The sequence below is a fragment of the Acinonyx jubatus genome, chromosome X (genome assembly GCF_027475565.1).
Source record: "Acinonyx jubatus isolate Ajub_Pintada_27869175 chromosome X, VMU_Ajub_asm_v1.0, whole genome shotgun sequence".
Classification (NCBI taxonomy): Eukaryota; Metazoa; Chordata; class Mammalia; order Carnivora; family Felidae; genus Acinonyx; species Acinonyx jubatus.
In genome coordinates, this window is record NC_069389.1 from 15,331,905 (window position 1) to 15,353,572 (window position 21,668).

A 21,668-nucleotide genomic window follows, 5' to 3' on the forward strand; every position below is an offset into this window, starting at 1 on the left:
TGTAAGGAATCCCATCCTTATCTGCACTGGAAATCAAATGAGGAAACAATTCAGTATTGAGATTTTTGTACCAGAGCCTATCCATTCTACATTCCAAGAGGCAGCTGTAGCCCTTTTGTAGGCACACAATGAATTCAGAAGGTAGGTAGTAAATCGCCCTGTTTAGGTATGCGGTAAGACATTTTCATCACCCCAAAAAGTTGTTGTGGCCTTGAATAATCCGTCCCCTCCCTGCCCCCATTCTGATTGGTTTTCTGTCCCTGTAGTTTTGCCTTTAACAGAGTACTGCATATATAAATATTCCATACTTAGGAAGTCCTAGTGTGTAGCCTTTGAATCTGCCTTCACTTAGCATAATGCATTTGTGATTCATCTGTGTTTTTGAATGTACCGGCAGTTCCTTTTTATCGTTGATTAGTATTCCAGAATCTACTGGAGTGCTTGCTGGTTTCATAGAGAATAACTGCAGCAGTGTCAAGGCTGACTAGACCGTTAGGCAGGTTTTCAGTGGTCTCACTCCCCCAAGTCAGAGCAAGTGGAAAATTACTCACCATTAGATTTGAACTGTAACTGAAGATGATATAATTCTTGAGTTTTCTGCTCTAGGGTTTGCCGTAGAAGATTCTGGTACTCTCTCTCTTTCTGAACTAGGTGTTCCAAAAGTCTGGTTAAAGAGAGAGCCTAACATCATTCAATTCAGTTCAATTCACAAACATTTGTTGAACCTTACAGGTTGAAAAAAAAATTACACAGTCCCAACAATCTGGTTGCAGCCTGTACCTGGGCACCTACCTTGTGTTTCCTCCCTTTGAAAAAAAAGACCAGCACTCAGGGCATGGGTCTATTTTGTCTCAAAACCTATCAGGAACCAGAAAGATAACCTGAGGGTGATCGGTAAACTCAGCCAGGAAGGATCTGATAATTACAACTTGTCTCCCTGCGTCAGATCAAGTTGCTGAAACTAGTTCTCAGGCTCTTTCTCCTCTGGGGAGGAGGCCAAGGAGCTAGAAGCCCTGCTGCTTCTTTTTTTAATATTTATTTCTGAGAGCGAGAGAGCACGTGCAAGCAGGGGAGGGGCAGAGAGAGGGGGATAGAGGATCCAAAGCAGGCTCTGCACCGAAAGCAGCGAGCCCGATGTGGGGCTCGAACTCACAAACTGTGAGATCATGACCTGAGCCGAAGTTGGATACTCAACCGACTGAGCCACCCGGGTGCCCCTGCTTCTGATGGACAGTGGTGGGAGGGAGCTGGCAAAAAGACCCCCCTCAAGCGGGAGGAATACAGCTCCAGACGTCTGTGGGACCAGTGACTGCTAAATGCTTCACAGGGGCTGGCCTCCCACTCAGGACAGACCAGGTGCCTACAGGCCACACCACTCTGGGTGGAAGGTGCCATCCTCGTGCTCTACCTGACAGCAGCTAAGGCATCTCCATGCCGTAGGGACAGGCGTGCTACCGAGGGAGGGCATGCTTGTCTGCCATCTGTAGTCGGCTGCTGTCATTACTAATTCTACTGAAACTGCAAAGTAACAGAAGGACTATCAGCAGTGTAGATGAAGAGCCACTGAGCCCATATGTAACATTTTAGGAATTTAGTAATTATAAACCTTACCAGAAAATTTTTTATTACATTTATTTTTGAGAGGGAGAGACAGAGGAAAAGTGGGGGAGGGGCAGAGAGAGGAGGAGACAGAATCAGAAGCAGGTTCCAGGCTCTGAGCTGTCGGCACAGAGCCCGGCGTGGGGCTCCAGCTCACAAGCCATGATCATCATCACCTGAGCTGAAGTCGGGCGCTCAACTGACCGAGCCACCCAGGCGCCCCACCAGAAAATATTTTAAAGTGGTGCTAATTATCACGAGCTTCCACAGGTGTCATATTTTAAAAGCTTTCACAATTTTGCTACCGCTACCTATTAACTACAACTCCAGGTCTCAGGGCGCCTGGGTGCCTTGGTCAGTAAGGGTCCGACTCCTGATGTCTGCTCACGGTTCGTGGGAGCGAGCCCCACGTCAGGCTCTGTGCTGATGGCGTGGTGCCTGCTTGGGATTCTCTCTCCCCCTGCCCCTCCCCACTTGCACTCTTTCTCTCAAAATAAATAAGCTTAAAAAAATGAAAACAAAAACCCTCTAGGTCTCTAAAAAGAAGTGATTAGATCTGCCTAAGGTCAAACTTCAGAGATCCCTGGAGTGTATACAATGTTTCTTCCAAAATATGGATAGCTGATACCATATCTCCCTGTCAAGTATTAATTGGCATTAGTAGTGATCATATGGCAACAAGGCATCATCTGGAACCAGGACCAACTCATTTGCTCTGCCCGTGGGTTCTGTCCTTTATAGGTCTACTGATGTGATTACCCAGGGCAAACGGGACTCATTTTACTCATTTGACAAATACTTTCGAATATCTACTATGTGCCAGGAAGTGAACAAAACAGACCAGCTCTCTCGGGGGTACCTCACACCAATGCCAGGGTCCCCTGGCTGGGAAAGAAGGCCACGAATGCCTGCCGGCTAATTCTGACAAACCACACGGAAGAGATTCAAAGAGAGGAGGGTAAACTTCTGCAGGGTCAGGGTTATGGGACACCAACCCCTGGCTTGGCTACGTCCATAGGGGCAGGCTGCAGCTGTCCACTGCTCTCTGCCGAACCCACACACCATGCCAGGGGGCTCACCTTGGTGAAGAGACAGAAAAAACTCCCCAGATGCTGGTGCCTTCGGCACGGCTGATTGCTCTGTGCCTGGTGGCAAGGCATCGCAGCTCTCTGATTCCTAACGTTAAAGAAGGGGAGGCTTTCTCCCCCAGTTGAAGCTGAGACCACCCCCTTGCCCACTTTGTTGGTGAAGATGCTTTTCCGAGACCCTCAGGCAAGCAGAGTGATAACCTTCCTGGCCCAGGTCACTGTCCCACCCCTGCCCACCTGTTGGTTTCTTGCCTGAGCTGGCCCAGCTGGAGGCTCAGGTGCCGGTGGTGGAGCTGCTGGGGCTGTGGCTCTGGGGCGCCCGCTGACGGGGGGCTGCTCCCTCGGTATGCCGTGTGCCCTTCACTCCCGGGCAGGTCTGCGGGGGGAGAGTCGTCCTCCACCTCATCTGGGTCCTCCTCCTCCCCTTCGGTCTCTGACGTGGGCTCGAAGTGGGCTCGGAGCTCTGTGAAATGACGGAAGGAGAAAGGACCGTGGTGACACAAGGCCAGGGCTCAGTGGAGCTTCTGTCCTTATGCCAGCGAACGGGAGTGTTCGGAGGCTGGCCCAGCAAGGCAGTGCTCCATCAGGGGACTGCTGACGTTATAAATAAATGGGGTGGAGACGTTACTCCGTTCTCAGCAGTGAAAAGATGCTCACGGCCAGTTTATAGATGAGCAAACTGAGGCTGAATGACGTTAAGTTAGTTAGCCAAGGATGGCTTTACAGAGGTGCAACCAGGCTTCCAACCTGGCCTGGCCTGGGTGGTTCTACTACAGAAAAGGTGCCCGCTTGGAGTGGGGAGTGATGAAGTCCTGGGGTTTAACGAGAACCAGGCAGGAGAGGACATGACAGGGAGGGAGCAAAGTCAAGAGAGGAAGCGGCAATGTCAACACGAGTGGCGCAGAGCCTCCCCCTCCAAGGATGAAGTCACCGCAGGAGAGAGAACTTGGGTATTAAGCGGCTCTGTGGCTTCACAAATGACAAATGAGAGGTACAAAAGCCAAAAACTGGGGCCCCTGGGTGGCTCGTTAAACATGTGACTGTCCACTTCAGCTTAGGTCATGATCTTGGTTTCATGAGTTCAAGCCCCGCGGCGGGGTCTGTGCTGACCGAGCAGAGCCTACTTGGGATTCTCCCTGTCTCTGCCCCTCCCCCATTCACGCTGTCTCTAACTGAAGAAAGCAACTTAAAAAAAGCCAAAGATTTCTCGAGCTACCCCATGATGATTCTGACAGGAGACGGAGCCCGTAGTAGGCACCATCAAGCCACCAGTAGGCATTCCTGAGTGAAGGCGGGGGGCACTGCGGGATCCCGGCCCTCAGGCCCAGGGCTCCCTCTCCGATGACAAGTTTTGGCTCTGTGCAGTCTCCTTGGTTATGGGTAGGGGACACAGAAGTATGGCTCCAGAAGTTGCTAGCGTTCGCTGAATTGCAGGGAAGTATACTGCCCCGATGGGAAGGAGAAAACCACTGCTGAGCGCGGAGCACACGTGTGACCTCGCCCGTGGCCTGAGCCCGCCCTGGACCGCGAAGCGGCACGCTTACCCGGGATGAGAATGCTGACCGCAGCCTGCACCGCTCGCCGGATGATGGTGTCCATCGCAAACATCCAGTGGGGCCTAATTAAATGGTTCCTCAAAACTTTATTCACCTATAAATCACAAAAATCCAGATTTCTGGTCTGCTGTACGTCTAAGAAATAGGAGTTCTTACAAATTCTAGTTTACTTCTACTCGGAGATAAAATGTTAACCGTGCTGCCCTGCATCTCTACCTGACATACGTTCCCTCCGGACTGGGTCTCCCTCCAAGCTGACCCTAAGTCATGCCGGGTCTTCGGGATGGGTGCAGTGATCGGATCTCCCGCACCGGGCTCGTTGTTGTTTACTCGGAGAGTATTTCTGGTGCACCTATGAAAAGTCAGGCTCTTCGCTGGGGGCGTGGGACACAAAGCTGGACCAGACACGGTCTCACGCCTGGAGCAACTCACATCTGTCTGCACAGACACATAAGCTTAAACCCCATGCCTACTCAGCTGGTAGATGCCACTTGTTCCCAAGTCCTACACTCCTGCTCTTAGTGGCCAGATACAATCCCCTCGTTCACCTGTACTTGCATATTCTGTGTTTAGAATGAACTGCTGAAACTAGGGATTCAGGTGTACACAGAAGAGATGGGGACTAGGGGAAAAGATGGTAACTGAACTCCAGGGTCCCGGCTGTGAGCCACTTCAGTGGGCTTCCTGCCTTCTAGCACGTTCTCTAGAGCCAGACGGAACACTTACAGCATCCTGAAATCCAAACAGTACCAGATGAATCTGATTGATGGATGAGCTGTCAAAGTCCAGGTCCATCTTTAGCTTTGATATCGTGGATGCCATCACTCTGTGCTCCGGGGAGCGGATGAAGTCCCTCAGGATCCCAATTATTTGCTTGATGTGGCCGGCTGAGAGATGCAAGTCTTCTGAACTCTGATCACCAACCGCCCCCCCCGCAAATAATTTTCACTGAGTAAGTCAGAGAGGGGGAAACTCAAGATGTATTCTGTGAGCTCCCCAGGTGAGGAAGGGTCTGTCTGGAATTCCCCCCAGATCTTTCATTAGGCAGCCCCCTCTCCTCACTGCCCACCCCCCCTCTAGGAATGGTTTTGCCATCCTGTTGAACCCCTTCTAACTGATCCCCCTCTGCCGGCCCCTGGTAGAAGGTACAGTTCATAGCAGGGCAAGTGGCCTTGACCTTCCCGCTTCCAAAGTAAGTTAAAATGCAAACATTTTGGGGCGCCTAGGTGGCTCAGTCGGTTAACCGTCTGACTTCGGCTCAGGTCATGATCTCGCGGTCCATGAGTTCGAGCACCGCGTCGGGCTCTGTGCTGACAGCTCAGAGCCTGGGGCCTGCTTCAGATTCTGTGTCTCCCTTTCTCTCTGACCCTCCCCCATTCATGCTCTGTCTCTGTCTCAAAAATAAATAAAACATTAAAAAAAAGTTTAAAATGCAAACATTTTTATCCATAACCTTTCCCCCTAAAGTGGCCTTTTCCCAGCTTCTGAGGGCAACTCAATGTGTCCTGCAGCTGGGGGTTCAAAACGAAGGTTTAACGTGAACGAAGGGCAAAAGCTGTGAGTCCCTAAGCTTCGTGCTGCATTTGGCTTGTTTTACGCCAGGGGGCAGTACCACTCCATGCCTCGGTTCACCGCAGTGTTCCGCAAATTCAGGCTTTGGTGGAGTTTTTTGTTTTTTTTTTTTTTTGTTTTTTTTTTTTGCTTTGTATTTTCTTTTGTCTTGTTGGAAGAGGGAAGGGCATTGGGAAATACTTATGGTGATTACCGTAAGTTTGCAAACCGTCCAGGGCAGCAGGAGACTCGTCCCTGTTCCGGGACCTGGTGCCAGGCAGAGGGGGCGGCATGAGCAGCTCCCCCGACCCGGCCCTACCTGGACCACGCACTCCTGCAGGTTGGAAGCCACCTGGTCCTGCTCCTCCCAGAGGATTTTGTACAGCATGGCGCGGCACTCACTGTCTTTGCGCAGCAGGAAGAGGCCTGGGTCCCTGTCCTCCGGGGAGGAGGCTGCGCTCTCATCTGGAACGCTGCGGACAAACACATGCGACAATCCCTGCACGTCCTGGAACAAAGTCTCCAGGCTGGGACGCCACGGGGAGGGGCTAAGAGGCCAGTCGGCAGTCCCCACCCTTAAGGTGAAACTGCAGGAGGCAGGCAGGTGGAAGAGAGATGCAGTGTTTTTTCTAACCCCCACAGCACCAGTTTTGAGAGAGGGAGAGAGAAGGGAAGAAAGGGAAAGAAAATGGGGACAGTGGGAGGAGGGGCGGAGGGGATGAGAGAGGAGGGGAAGGAACAGGAAGATGGGGAAGTGACCGCAGTGAACACGCTGCCCGCCGCCTTCACCTGCACTGTTGGCCGCCCTACTAACCGTGCAGAAAGCTAAAGCCCCTGGCGGCCATCTGGTTTTCACCTGGGAGGGATTTGGCTCCTGGCCCACAGTGTAGGGAAGTGGGTGGGCTGTACCTATGCAGGGGGCTGAGCCGGTGCTTGGGTGCCCGGGCCTTCTCGAAGAACGCGTCCATCTGTGCATCAGAGTCCGGGGAGACAGAGCCGTGGTCACTGCTGCTGCTGCCCATGGGCTCCCCAGACATGGGCAGGGCCAGGGTGGCGCCCTGGGTACCCTCTGTGTGGGGGCAGACAGGGAGGGGGGAGGGTGAGCCTCAGCCCCTCAGGCCAGGTGACCCATGCAGGGACTGTTAGGTCTGTGCTGCTCTAACGGGGCGGTATAGTCAATCACCCGGGGTCCCTGAAATGTAGGTTCCATTTTAGCAGGTCTGAGGCCCAAGACCGCGTCTCTAACCAGCCTGCAGGAAACACTGACAGAAACACAACTCGTCACCCCCAAGCAAGATGCTGAGCATCTGTCCTGGCTTCTACTCCATTCACACCAGGAAAGAGAAAACCAACAGCTTTCTTTCCAGAGGCCACATTTATGTCATTGCCAGGTAGGGCTCATTGCCCTAGAAGGGGCCACTTCGCTTCAGTGACCTGTAGGACAGCTACTGCACCCCTTAATCAAGGTCAGGAGCAGCAGAGGGGGAAAGGCCAGGCTCTGCACCAACCGAAGACCCAAAACCCAGGCAGGGCACCCCTGGCCTCCCTTCTCGGCACAATCTCAAATGAAAGACTTTAACAAGGGGAGGGGGTGTGTGCCGCTGTCACCTGTGGGGCTCCCTCTGTCTGTCAGGAAATCAAGGGACATTCACTGGCTGGGTGTGACCACTCTTACGCCCCCTGCACCAATCCCTGCCACTCTTCACAGGGACAGGCTCCGTGCGTGCGGCTCTGGAGAGCAGGCACTCTCGGTGACAGAGGGGCCCAGGCATCCACCGCGCCCCGGGCGGCACCCCCGCTGTCCAGGCAGACCTCACCTGCTGGCTTGAAAGCAATTCGGTTCTTCTTGCCCTTGTTCACCTGCCTTAAGAAACCCTCTTTAAGCAGCTCGGCAGCAGTGGCACGTTTGTGGGGGTCAGGCTCAAAACAGGATAAAATGAATGCTCTGGCGTCAGCTGAAAGGGCTCCTGGAATCTCAGGGTGGATCTTAAACATCCCCACCTGCATTTAAGGGAGAGGGGACCTATGTGACTTACGTGACTGTGAGGCCTCAGGCACATCCGGGTGCACGTGCCTTCAGTATAAAGCTCCTACCCCTGCCATCCTTTGAGGAGCTGGTGGGTTAGAACATCCTCGATGACTCGCCCGGCTGGCCTCTTGGGACTTTGCTTTGCCCAGTAGGTTGTTGGAAAAGTGAAATCAGAGGAGTTTCAGAGCGTAGGGCTTAAGAGGTCCTGGGGCTTCTGTTCTAGTCCTCAGTGGAGCCCTGAGGCCACACGCAGGGAGGCTCAGCAGTTTGGGGGTGGGGGTGCATGGAGTTACTAATCAAAGGGCATGAGGTTTCAGGTAAGAAAGATGAATACATTCTTGGGGCACCTGGCTGGCTCAGTCGGAAGAGCATGCAACTTCTGATGTCGGGTTTCTAAGTTCAGGCCCCACGTTTAGTGCAAAGATTACTTAAAAATCAAAAAATCTTGGGGCACCTGGGTGGCTCAGTCAGTTGAGCATCCAACTCTTGATTTGGGCTCAGGTCATGATCCCAGGGTCTTGGGATGGGTCCCCTGCTATCGGGCTCCATGATGAGCTTAGCATTCTCATTCTCTCTCTCCCCACCCCCGCTCCCTCACCCGATTGCACTCTCTCGCTCAAGTAAAAAAAAAAAAAAAACAAACTTTAAAAATAAAGTTTAAGGGGTGCCTGGGTGGCTCAGCTGGTTAAGCACCCGACTTCAGCTTAGGTCATGATCTCACGGTTCGTGGGTTTGAGCCCGCGTAGGGCTCTGTGCTGGCAGCTCGGAGCCCGGAGCCTGCTTCAGATTCTGTGTCTCCCTCTCTTTGCCCCTGCTCGTGCGACCTCTCTCTCTCAAAAATAAATATTAAAAAAATGTTTATAAAAATAAAGTTTAAAAACCTAAAAAAACCCCACAAAAACAAAAAAACAAACAAAACCAACATGAACGCATTCTAGAATTCTGCTGTACAACAACTGTACCTAGGGTCAACAATACCGCAGCAAGCACTTTAAGGTATATTAAGGGTGTAGAGCTCCTGTTAACTGTTCTTACCACAATCAAATAAAAGTTTTTAAATCGAGTTTTAGATTTTGCGAACACTAAACACTGGATGGAATATCCCCCCAAAATGTGAAATGCAGGACACCTACAGTGGCACCCCTCACCTGAGGGGCAGGGGGGAAGGGCACTAAGGGGCCAGGGACCGAAATTCAGGGCAAGAACCCAAAGGAGAGAGGGGTGGCGTCCCCCACAAGACTGTCGGAAAGCAGAGAGCGAACGTGGGCGGCACCTTGGTGCCTGTCGCTACATTACTCTAAAGGTGCTTTGCTGTTACTCAGAAGGCCCCTGTAGGAGTTCTCTTGGGCTGCCTTCACAGAGCGCCACAAACCGGGTGCCTGAAAACAATGCAGATTTATTCTCTCTCAGTCTGGGAGGCTGGGGGTCTGCAGTCAAGGTGCTGACGGGGCCACGCTCCCTCTGAAACCTAGAGAGAATCCGTCCTTGCCTCTTCCAGCTTCGGGCGGTTGCGGCAACGGTTGGCTTGCAGACACATCACCCTCACCTTGGCCTCGGCGTGCCGCCCTCCGTGTCTCTCCATATCATCACCTCTCTGGCCCCGATGTCTGTCTCTGCACCAGCGAGTATCTGTCCCGAGGCCTGCGACTGAAGCTGCAGGTAGGATCTTCGACAGCCGCACGGCTCCACCACGGATAGACGCCGCAGGGCGGGGAAGGTTACCGCTGTCCCCCGGCCCACGTGTTCAGGGTCTTGTCGGGATCGTGGGGGCCAGAAGACACTCGGCGACTTGAGGTCCTGACGTTGGAGCCGCCTGACCGCTGCTCTGAGAACCTTCTGCAGGGGCCGGGCTGAGGGGAGCAGCCACGGCACCCACAGCGCAGAGCAGTCTGTCTGCTGAGCGGCCTGCACTCCGCTCGCCGAGAAACCTGCACTCGTTCCTTTTCGTTCTGCCAGAGGCTGAGCTGGAGTGTCCGGCGAAGACGCGGGCGGCAAGGCTGCAGGGCAGACGGGCCGAGGGGCCGCCATGCCTGGCAGAGAAGCAAGGAAGCAAGGCCTCTGGAGCATGTTCTATCGGGTTGCTTCGACGCACTGTGACCTCACTGTCCATAAGCAGTGAACCCACTCTCCTCCTCCTTAGCCTTCAGGCAACCAAAAATGCTCCAGGGAGGCCACTGCTGCTAAGGGACTCTTAAGACCACAGCCTCTCTTCAACTTCTCCAAGTGTACTCAGAGCCAGAAGCCACAGACCTGGCCTTAGACACAAGGGGCTATCCTGGCATCAGCTTCCCGTGGGATGGGAAGCATGTCCCTTCCCAAGGGAGCAGGCCTGGTGGTAAAATGCCCCCCATGGTGGCCAGTCGGTCTTATGTGGGCCTCAATACTTGGGGTGGCCTTCCTGTGAGCTCGGGGAGGGCTTTTAGAATGACAAAGTAAACACTGTCTGCTATCCGAAGCCCCACCTCTTCAAAACCAGTCAGAAACCTGCCCTCCAAAGATACAGGCCCATGTGGTATCTGAGCCTCACCTAGTGTAAGGGCAAATACAGATTCAAAATAAGAGGCTTCACAAAAATAAGACAAAACCAGGGAGGGGGACAAAGCATGAAAGACTCATAAATATGGAGAACAAACAGAGGGTTCCTGGAGGGGTTCTGGGAGGGGGGATGGGCTCAATGGGTAAGGGGCATTAAGGAATCTACCCCTGAAATCACTGTTGCACTATATGCTTAGATGTAAATTAATAAGTTAAATAAAAATTTTAAAAAATGTTAGTTGTACAAGCAAAAGTTAGAAATAAACAACATGCAACATGATGTTTATGATGAGTTCCTCACAGTATGGGAAGAAGCAGGAGATAAAAATCACATGGATAATATGTTAACAACTATGATTTTTTTTAAATTTTTTCGTGTTTACTTATTTTTTTTTTTTATTTTTTTTTTCAACGTTTATTTATTTTTGGGACAGAGAGAGAGCATGAACGGGCGAGGGGCAGAGAGAGAGGGAGACACAGAATCGGAAACAGGCTCCAGGCTCTGAGCCATCAGCCCAGAGCCCGACGTGGGACTCGAACTCACGGACCGCGAGATCGTGACCTGGCTGAAGTCGGACGCTTAACCGACTGCGCCACCCAGGCGCCCCCGTGTTTACTTATTTTTGAAAGACAGAGCGAGTGTGGGAGGGACAGACAGAGAGGGAGACACAGAATCCGAAGTAGGCTCCAGGCTCTGAGCTGCCGGCACAGAGCCTGACGCGGGGCTCGAACTCACGGACCGTGAGATCATGACGTGAGCTGAAGTTGGACGCTTGATGGCTGAGCCACCCAGGTGCCCCAACAGCTATGATTTTTAAAACTAATAGTAAGACTGGTAGAATACAAAAACAAAAAAAAAACAAAAAAAAAACACAAAAAACAAAAAACAAAAAAAAACCCACCAGAAAACAAAGAGCCTTCATCCTCCCTGTTGAAAATAAGGGAAGAGACCTCCCCTCCCCCTCTTTTCTTAGAGCATGTACTTTAGAAAACTTGTAACTGCAAGTTCTTGGTGTCTTTGAGACGCTATGTGAATCTTTTTAAAAGCTGAATAAGCCTCTTGCCAAGAACGCCTTTCTCAAGGACCTGAGGGCCAACTCCTGGAAATGTCAACATCAAGAAGGATCCATCTCTATCTCCCAGTTTCCGGTTGCGGGGGAGCCCTAACTTCAGTAGTGTCTTCCTCCAAAACTACCTCCTATCTTAAATATTGGAGAAGTTTATTTTTCCTTTAGGTAAAATCAATTAGCTGATGCAAATGGTCGTCCCAATTATCGAGTGACCCTTGGATGCACTACTGTGACCAGTGGCACTATCCTGTCCACGCACGGGAGGACTAGTGATCGTTTCCTTTGAGACCACGGGTCAGAGGGTGGTAGTGCTTGGCTGGAGAAAAGGACAAGTTCTTTCTGTCCTTGCAACCACTTAGTGGACTGCCTGTGGCTTGCATCGCATTCTGATTTAATGCCTATTCAACAATAAAACTGTTTGCTTTCTCTTCTACCTTTGTGGAGAGATTTCTGGAGTGGCAGGAGATTTTCTTTTTACTTATTATTTCCCTGACACCAGCAACTTCAATCACCAAACATGTCTTACTTTGAACATTGCTGCCTGCGGCTCACCGAGCTCATCGAACGGAGGCCTGCTGGTGGCCATCTCAATGATGGTGCAGCCCAGGGACCAGATATCCGCCGGGGCGCCGTACCCGCGAGGTCCTTGATCGATGATCTCAGGTGCCATGTACTGCAGAGTGCCTATGGGGAAAAAAATAAAGATTGTGGGCACCAAGCTGCACAAAAATCTCAGCGGACCATTGGTAAACAAGCGTGTGGACTTCAACCCTCTCGTTAATGACAGACGGAGCCTGCTCTCATGCATAAATGATGCCATTGCGTCCTTTCTCTGACCAGAGGCAGACAACGCCCCTTCCTCTGATACTGGTCACACGGAGAGAAGACTGTTCAGCTCCGCGAAGGACAAATGGGCCCCAACCCCATCCAGTCAGTGCACAGAACGCAGGACACACAGTACCCCACCGACTTCAGGAGCTGCCTAGTGGAAGTGACAGATGATAGGACGACGGTGAGGGCGGGCTAATGGCAAAATGGAGTAAGTGCTAAAGCAGAGGGCTCCGAGAAAGCGGATGAAAAAGTGCTTGATTCTGCCTGCTTCAAGTCAGGGAAAGTTTTACCTGGATCAGTCTGGTTCTCCGAGGAGTAAATGCTAAGACACCACTGGACACCAGAGAGATTTACTGGGGAGAAATACACGTGGGATAAAGGGGGAGGGAGCAGGATGGGCAGGGGGAACTGTCAAGCTCAGTGCCAATGTGACACCTGGGAGAGAGGGCAGGGAACGAAGAGGTGGGCAGAGTCTCAGACAGAAGAACAGCCCAGGGACGGCTTCGGCCAGGCCACTGGGGAGTCCCTGACCAAAAGCTGCCCCTTGGAGGAACATCACACTGGTCCATCACGCCGCCGGCGTGCAGTCGTCGGCCAGGAGCAGGCAGGGTGACGGTCGACCCCGCCACGAACACGGAGGCAGAGCCACAGAAGGCGGCACACGGGGCTGCCAGCGAGCCGGCCTCCCACCAGGCGGGTTGAGGAGGTGGACAGTGGGATGGGAGGACTCCCAGGCTGGGGGAAGAGCTTGAGCAAAGGTGCGAAGGTGTGCAGTACAGAGTGAGTTCGGGGAACCACCAGCGGAAGCTGACACAGAGTAGGGTATTAGGAGTTAAAAATTCAGGAGGCAGTGGCGAGGGCACAGCCCGAATGGCAAGCAGTACATAATGAAGGCTCTGGCTTCAGACTTTCTCCTGTGGGTCACGGGCCGCCAGAGGTTACCACAGGGAAGGCGGTGATCAGATACAGTGCTGGGAGGAGAAAGCACTGCAGAGATGGGGGCAGGGAGGTCAATCAGGGCTCCGGGAGTAAAATCATAGGTTCTTCTTGAAACTAAGGCCGAGGAAAGCAACAGCACCAGACACTATATGCTGGCAAAGTGGTTTCTAATAAAGAGCAAACTTGCATATGACACTGGCCAAGGTGTGAACAGAGAACACGGATGCCCAGAGAAATTCAAGTGCCTATCTCAAGATCACGCAGCCAAAGCAAGTCTCCAGAGTCTTAATCAATGAAAACAAAGGGCTCATTGGTTTAAAAAAAATTTGGAGAAGCTATGTACTACATCTTCCTCTTGAAGATCCAATGTCTTTTAGTATTTTTCCTCCCAATGAGCATTTGAAAGGCACCGACCCACAGAGTTTTGCAATAATGAAAATCTGTGCAGTTCGATATGGTAGCCACTAGCCCCATATAACCATTGGGCCCTTAAAATATGGCTGGTGAGACGAATGACATGAATTTTACTTTCTTTCAATTTTCAAAGATTCAAAGTAATTATGGGCGTCCGGGTGGCTCAGTCGGTTAAGCGTCTGACTTCGGCTCAGGTCACGATCTCATGGCTCATGAATTCAAGCCCTGCGTCGGGCTCTGTGCTGACAGCTCAGAGCCTGGAACCTGCTTCGGATTCTCTGTCTCCCTCTCTCTCTGCCCCTCCCCTGTTCACACAGTCTCTCTCCCTCTCTCAAAAATAAATAAATGTTTAAAAAAATTCAAACTAATTTAAAGTGAAACATAACTTGGGTTGGGTCTGTGAGCTCAACAGATCAGTAGGGCACGAATGATGGTTTTGGTTTCCAAAGCTGAAAGCCTGCTAGGGAAGTGTTCAGCTGCTGCAGGGTTGGGCAAGATACAGGCTCATAGCACTTGCTGCACCATTGGGAAATCCTAGAGCCCCAGGGAGGGAACTTCCAGTGACACAATCTCCCCTCCCAGGCTTGTGCTGCTGTGAATAATGAATGGAGAGGCTTTGACAGAGGATGTGCCTACTAACTAATCCACAATCTGTTAATCAAGGAAAGACTTGTGCTTTTTGTTAACTCAGCTGTTCTCTCTCTCAGCTCTGCTCTATGATGCTGGTTCTGGGACTCTGCAAACCCCATTTGTGCTTTGCCTGCAGCTTCCCGTTAGGCTCTGCCACTAGGGGGCGCGCGCGAGAGAGCGCGAGCTACCATGGGAGGAGGAGCTCAAACGGGCTTGCTCAGGCATACCTAGAGGAGGGAGGCAGGAGAGGTTGGTTACTTGCTCCCCCATGTCTGCCGCTGTCCCTCTGAGGGAGCTGCACTTTGGACCCTCAGCTGGTTCCAGTAGCAGTGCTTGGCTCCAGTTTCTAGCTCTTTTGTCCCCTCATAGTTTCAGATCCAGCTTCCTCTTGCCCCACCACTAGTTGCCTGCTCCACTCCAGTAACACCCTTCCTTGTGCTCCCCGCAAGCCCTAGAAACAGAAGCTGCTTTCTGATAACTCAGTCCCAGTAAACCGTTTTTTCTACTAAATTCTCTCTGTAAAAATAACTGGGGCGATTTTGGTTTTCCTGCCTGGATCCCAACTAACACAACGAGTAAAAGTTAATTCTTAAAAGAACTTTTACAAAGTTCTGCAACGTAGAAAATAGCACTATACCAAACCGCGATGGTTTACTGACCCTCGCTAAACAACTGTGCACCAGAGTACAACTGTTTCATAATTGGAGGCTAAGCCCGCTTGATGCCAAATTTAGAGATTTTCTGTATATGACAACATAGTAAACATCACCCTTTATAAATGTAGGGACTTAGCAAGGACATCCGTACTAGTTATTTATTGCTATGTAATAAATTAGCCCAGATGTTAGCACCTTAAAACAGGAATTAGGATGTCATGCGGTTTCTAAGGGTCGGAATCCACGAACATCTGGGTTGGGTGGATCTGGCCCAGAGTCTCTAATTAGGCTGTAGCCAAGGTATCTGCTGGGCTACAGTCAAGGGAAACGCAGACTGGAGCTGAAACCCACTTCTAAGTTTAGGCAGGCTGTGGGACGAGGCTTCAGTTTCTCACCGAGTGGGATCCTCCAAAGGGCTGCTCAAAACACGGCTTCCCCCGGAGCCGGGGATCCACAGACAGCAAGCAAGAGGGATGCCACGCTGTCCTCTTCGACCTAGCCTCCAGGTCACACACTGCCACTCTGCCTTCATATGCTCATCAGAAGGGAGTCACTAATCAGGGTACCCAGGTGGCTCGGCTGGTTAAGTGTCCAACTCTCGATTTCGGCTCAGTTCATAATCTCATGGTTCATGGGATTGAGCCCCAGATTGGGCTCCGTGCTGAAGGAGCCTGCTCGGGATTTTCTCTTGCCCCCTCTCTCTTTCTCTGTCCCTCCTCTGCTTGTGCACTCTCTCAAAATTAAAAACTTTAAAAAAAGAGAGAGAGAAGTGAGTCACTAAGTCCAGCCCACATTCAAGAGGAGGGGATTACACGAGGCTGTGAAGGCCAGGCGGCGGGGTCCGCTGGGGGCCATCTTGGAGGCTAATGGCCACAATGCCTGACTTCCCATCAGTATTCAACGACTTACAGAGCATCTCCACGTAGCACTGTCTCTGTGACTCTCACAACCCAGTAAGGTCGGTGCTATCTAACAGTTATTCCCATTTTATACATGAGGAAAATGAGCCTCAGAGAAGGCAGCAGATGTGCTCAAGCTAGAACTCAGGTCTTCTGTCTCCACATTTGGAACTGTTCACCATGACACTGCTGATGTATGCAATGAATCCAGGACAAGCACAAGGGAAGCAAATGCTGCCTGAACAAAAGTCGAGCTGATGTGAGGATTTCCAAAGCCATAATGTGACGTGTTCCCACATAGCTGGAAGGCGTAGGGCGGTAAGAGAGAACCGGGTGCTCCATTTTGTTGACTACCAGATTTACAGAAAAACCACCCACTCACAGTCAACATCCAATGGAGACGGATCCACACAACTGTTTCCAATAGTCAAGGGACTGTTCCCAAGCGGTGTGCACGTTGTGGGTGTGTATCGGCTGCACCAAATCGGCTTCTGTCGAGAAATCAAGTAAAGATGCCAGCGGCGGGGGTTGAGGGGGCATCTGAATAATGCGGAAATCCTGGGAAACTTGCTTGCCTTCAATCTGGCTCTCTTAAGGGTATCCTAGCCTTTCAAAACTGCACGTCCCCCAAGATGTGCCCACACACAGGTCATGTGATCGGGGGTACAGAGTTCAGAACAAGAGGACAGGAGACCCACAGGCATGGACCCAGACCACCGGGGACATGAAATTGTAGGGGCTCCCGGAGAACTGCCCAAGCAGGATTTTCAAATCACCAGCGACAAAAACGCATGGCATAGGACAATAATTGAGAAGTTTTGATCGAGGCGCCAAGATAAAAGCCAGACACCAAGGCAAGGGGTGAGACACAGACGACAGACACATGTTTCGAAGGGGGTCCGACAGAAGTGGTCACACACCTCGCAGGCCTCTAGCCCAGGGTCCTGCCACCCAGATCAAGGGATTAAAAAGATCGAGAGAGCAGAGACTAGAGGTGGGGGATGTTGTGAGTGACTTCTTTAGACACTGCTGTGCCGGGAGGTCTGCCCTCTCATTACAGGAGCCGAGGAAAGGCTGTGCCCAAAATGGCGACTCGGGCAATTCAACACGCACTCAGAACTGTCACACTCCAAAGGAGGGCACACGCATAAGCGTTCTCTACAGGCCCTGGAAAACACTGTTAGAGCCCAAAGTTTGCAAGTTTCATATTAATGAAGTACCGGAAAGAGAAACAAGATGCTTCCTGTACCACCCTGGTTGCCCTGGCCAAGGACGGGCCTGGTAGGAGGGGACACCACTTTGTTTTAACCCAAAGATGAGGACTCCTCGTTGGGCCCATGCAGAGCTCCACATGTACATGTCCCCCCCTGGTAAGCTGCACACAGGACTGGTTCCCAGGGGAGCGGTCCATAGCGTCCGAGGATACGGCCATGCCCTCTTGACAGTGGGTGAAAGATGCATGAACCCTGGACGCCAGATGTGGGACCCAGTGTAGAAATACTGCTTTAGGGGCACCTGGATGGCTCAGTCCATTGGGCGTCCGACCAGCTCAGGTCATGATCTCACAGTTTGTGGGTTCAAGCCCCGCATCGGGCTCTGTGCTGACAGCTCAGAGCCTGAAGCCTGCTTCAGATTCTGTGTCTCCCCCCTCTCTGCCCCTCCCCCACTCACACTATATCTCCCTCCCTCCCTCTCTCTCTCTCAAAAATAAATAACATTAAAAAAATTAAAAAAAAAAAAGAAAGAAATACCGCTTTAGGGTCTCTGTTAGAGGAATCCTGCTCAAAGGCCATTTCCTATGGCCTGGATCCCTCAGGAGAAAAACACGGAGGAGTGTGTACAATGTGAGGGGTAAAAGAGGGGCGGGGGGCAGGAAGCAGTCAACTAAAGGACAGGTCTCTGCCCATGACGTGGGACTTACAAAGGATCTGGCAGGAAAGCGTTGACAATAACCATTAGCCAGTCCCAGAGCACACAAATCCAGCTTAGAACAGCACCAGTCAAGTGACCACTTTCTGTGCCCCTCTCCTCCCCTTCCTGCAGCTGGGGAGCCCCCTGGGGGGGGGCAGGTGAGAAAGGACGAGATTCGAGATTGCATGCCACCTGCCACCAGATCTGCAGGGACAGGGTTAGGTCGCTATCCCTGGAATGAGGACCAGAGTGTTGATGAGTACATTAGTGTGGCCCCTTAAAAAATTTTTTTAACGTTTACTTATTTTTGAGAGAGAGAGAGCGCGAGCGAGTGTGTGAGCACGAGCAGGAGAGGGACAGAGAGAGAGGGAGACACAGAATCCAAAGCAGACTCTAGGCTCTGAGCTGTCAGCACTGAGCCTGACACGGGGCTCGAACTCACGGACAGCGAGATCATGACCTGAGCCGAAGCCAGATGCTCAACTGACTGAGTCACCCAGGAGCCCCAGTGTGGCCCCTTTTAATTACCCAATTCAGACTGTTTGCTTCTCGAAGCTCCATTAAGACTTTCTCTCAGTTGCCTGAGGGTGGCTGGCAAAGTCTCAGGAAAGGACTACCACCGTGGGCAGGGCATAGAGGGCAGTGGGAGACAAAGAGGGGGTGACTTTTATGATTACACCCTGTGAGTCTGACAGGTTCAACATGTTTGTTACCCACAGAAACTTGATTCTCTGAAAGACTCCTGCCAGTTCTAATAACCTGGGATCTTCTAAGTGCAAATTAGTATTTATTTTATTTATTTATTTAACAAATACTTCACCTGCACTTGCTGTGAGTCAGGTACCGGGTCAAAGCACTTCACCAATATTAACTCATTTAATCCTCGTAAAAACCCTCCGATCTAGGTACTATGAACAACTCCATTTTACTTCTGAAGAAACTATGGCACAGAGACGTTAAGTAACAAGCCTTAAGTCACACAGCTAGCAAACGGTTGAGCCAGAATTTGAACCAAAGATGTTCACAACCATAGACCAGAGCAGAGTTCCTTTCCCAAGATCCACTCCTAGGCATATACCCAAGATGAATGAAAACTTATGTCTACACAAAGGCTTGTGAATGTTCGTAGCAAAATTATTCACAACAGCCAAACTGTGGGGGCACCTGGGTGGCTCAGTCGGTTGGGTCATAACAGCCCTTCCTCCTGTTCTAGCTGGTTTATACCTATAGTGAAAACCCTTGAGAAGAACACGGGAGGGGGAGGCTTAGATGCCAGAAGTTGCCGAAACCTCTCACTCTCCTTCCAGGCTCTGACAGCCTCCGGGCATTTGTATGGAAAAGCCCTACCACAACCTCAGGCATCCAAGCAGGGCTCTGCAACCAACCAGCTGAGACTTCTTTACAGAACCACTCTGTGTTGCAAAGAGTAATGATATGCAGGGGAATTTCCTACCCAAAATGAGACCCCTTCTTTATTATCCCCCAAACACCCCTGCATTGTTTTGCAATGCAAAATTCATGCCTCCTCAAGCCAATTACTTGGGAAAATGTGATATGCAATGATGAATTATACATGCGTTTTCTTTGTGAATTTTTTTTCTCCTTGGGGATGCTAATTATGAGATAAATTGTCAGGGGTTTTATGTTTTGAAATAACTCCTTGTTATATCAGAGACCCTCTTGCTACATATTGCCAAGCTAATTGGTGACTTCCAAAGAGGAGGAAAGAAGTCATTTTCAATTAGCATAATAAAAAAATGTGCCAGTCATATATACATCCATACTCACATATACATGATGACACGTGTATATTTCTATCAGAAACAAAAAATGAAAGTTCAACACATTCTTTATTTGTGAGATTCTGGTGGAGTCCTTGGTGTAATATTTTCCCATCTTTAGGTGCGTGTATCTCCTCTGGTGTTACAAGCGCAATGCCATTTCTGACAAATAAAAGTTCTCTTTAGACAGGGAATGTGCCTCCACTGTGGGCGTCTAGCGATCGACATAGAAAACCCTCTTGTTGGAGCAGAGCCGAGACATTCACTAAGACCAAGGCCAAATCTGTCCACACTACAGCTTAGTGCTCCAGGACAGAGGATGGTCATGCTTCTTTTATAGCTTTATTCAGAGCCATAATAATCTAAGCACTGTTTCTTAATTCCATCAAGCAAGACCTCTGTGACCCTTTTATTATACCTTAGGGGACCATAAACCTTTCCTTATTCAAAATCAGTATTTCTTTCCAGGGATCAATTCCTTTTAAGCAGGAATTTCAAAAAGCCACAGGTAGCTTTTGAACCTCATTCAACTCCCTGGTCTTATAAATGGAAAGCTAGCTGGTAATTTTATACCACTCTCGGAATCCAGTCCCTCTAAACACTTACATGATTCCATCACTGACACACGGAGAAGAAAATCCAATTCCTCGAACCCACTTACAAGACCATACTCCCCAGAACAATTAGCTTCCCTTGGAAACATAACCCCATCAAAGCACAAGGCACCAGAACTCGTGAACTAGAACAGGCTATTTTTAGGACAGACCAGTAAAACACCCCAACAAGTGGCTTGACAGCTAGCAGGATTCAGAATTACCCATGACATTAACTTAGAAGAGATGCTGCTACTTTCCTGAGCGGTCAGAAACCCTCAGAAAACCTCAGCAGAGCACCACACCTACCCAACCTGTGAAGATAAGACAGTTGTGGCAATAGTGCTGTCACAGGTAGCTGGCTCAGTGCACCACTGTGACCAAGTTCACACCACCTGAAGTCGGGGACAAGACGCCATCCACTTCAACTGCCAACTGTCGCGCAGAGGCGCGCGGTAAACCTAACTCCGGGACGGCCGCCCACACCAAGCCCTGTCCTGCTTACCAGCAAAAGTCTCGGTGCACGGATTCACTCCTGCAAGACGCTTGGAGGTTCCAAAATCAGAGATTTTCACCACTCCACTGTAGGTATTCACCAGAACGTTGTCACCCTTCAGAAAAGAAAAAACACCAAATGCTGAAAGGCAGATTTAAACAAGCTAACATGAAACAAGATTTGTACCTGAAGAAACAGTCACAAGTATGTAGCAAGACTCGACTCGGCACTCTGAGGGCCGTCACGCTCCATTCCTCCCCTTCTCTGAGCTGGTCAGTTTGCAGACTGCCAGCCAGCAGCTCATGTGGTCCGAAACGCACAAATGAAACCTCGTTGCCTCAGATGAGCAAGTACCTTGATGTCTCTGTGCACAATCTGGTTTTCGTGGAGATACTTAAGGCCTTCCAGGATCTGCTTGGTGTAAAACTTGATGGTGGGCTCCTTCATTGGCCCCCATTTTGATCGCAAAAGAGCAGAAAGGCTTCCTGGAAATGGACACAGCAGAAAACTCATCAGGTTGATGAAGATTCAATCACAAGAGTCAGGGAAATAAAGCGAGGTGATGTATTTTTTTAAATGTTTATTTATTTTGAGAGACAGAGTGGGGGAGGGACAGAGAGAGAGGGGGAGAGTGAAGCCCAAGCAGGCTCCATGCTGTCAGTGCAGAGCTGACGTGGGGCTTGAACGCACGAACCGTGAGATCATGACATGAGTGGAAATCAAGAGCTGGACGCTTAACCGTCTGAGCCACCCCAGTGGCCCAGCGAGGTGGTATTTCTAACCTCACACAAGCAATCATACCAACATGGCTGCATCCTGGCCAAGTGAAGCGTCTTTCCTCCCTCTGTTGCCTGTTTTCCAGATGTGCAAGCAGCGCAGCCAGAGAAGGGACCAGAGATGGAGGGTGAACAGGAACCCCCTGTGACCTCCAAAATTCAGCGGGGCTCCCTTTGGGTAGAGCTCTGTTAAGCTTCACGGAGTCAGGAGGAGAGTGCAACAAGCACTCTGGACTTGAGAGGACCAGCCCCCTGCTGGAGATTCTGCACGAATGTCTCGGCTGTTCAGCCTGGGTCAAAGCCACATTGTATAT

The 21,668-nt window shown here is 50.8% G+C and overlaps 1 protein-coding gene across 5 annotated transcripts in view; it reads right to left on the minus strand.

Moving 5' to 3' along the window:
• MAP3K15 (mitogen-activated protein kinase kinase kinase 15) overlaps positions 1-21,668 on the minus strand; it is a 123,013-nt gene that overhangs the window by 1,188 nt on the left and 100,157 nt on the right. For 4 of the 5 annotated variants that reach the window (XM_027054690.2, XM_053202136.1, XM_053202135.1 and 1 more), the window contains 10 exons: positions 20,933-21,063; positions 20,588-20,693; positions 11,955-12,112; positions 7,612-7,795; positions 6,704-6,863; positions 6,114-6,267; positions 4,970-5,155; positions 4,232-4,337; positions 2,925-3,150; positions 552-664 (listed from right to left, as the gene is read on the minus strand). In XM_027054690.2, the coding sequence (XP_026910491.2) occupies positions 552-664; positions 2,925-3,150; positions 4,232-4,337; positions 4,970-5,155; positions 6,114-6,267; positions 6,704-6,863; positions 7,612-7,795; positions 11,955-12,112; positions 20,588-20,693; positions 20,933-21,063 (1,524 nt within the window). The remainder of the gene's footprint in view (positions 1-551; positions 665-2,924; positions 3,151-4,231; positions 4,338-4,969; positions 5,156-6,113; positions 6,268-6,703; positions 6,864-7,611; positions 7,796-11,954; positions 12,113-20,587; positions 20,694-20,932; positions 21,064-21,668) is intronic. The other variant, XM_053202134.1, reaches the window with a different exon arrangement.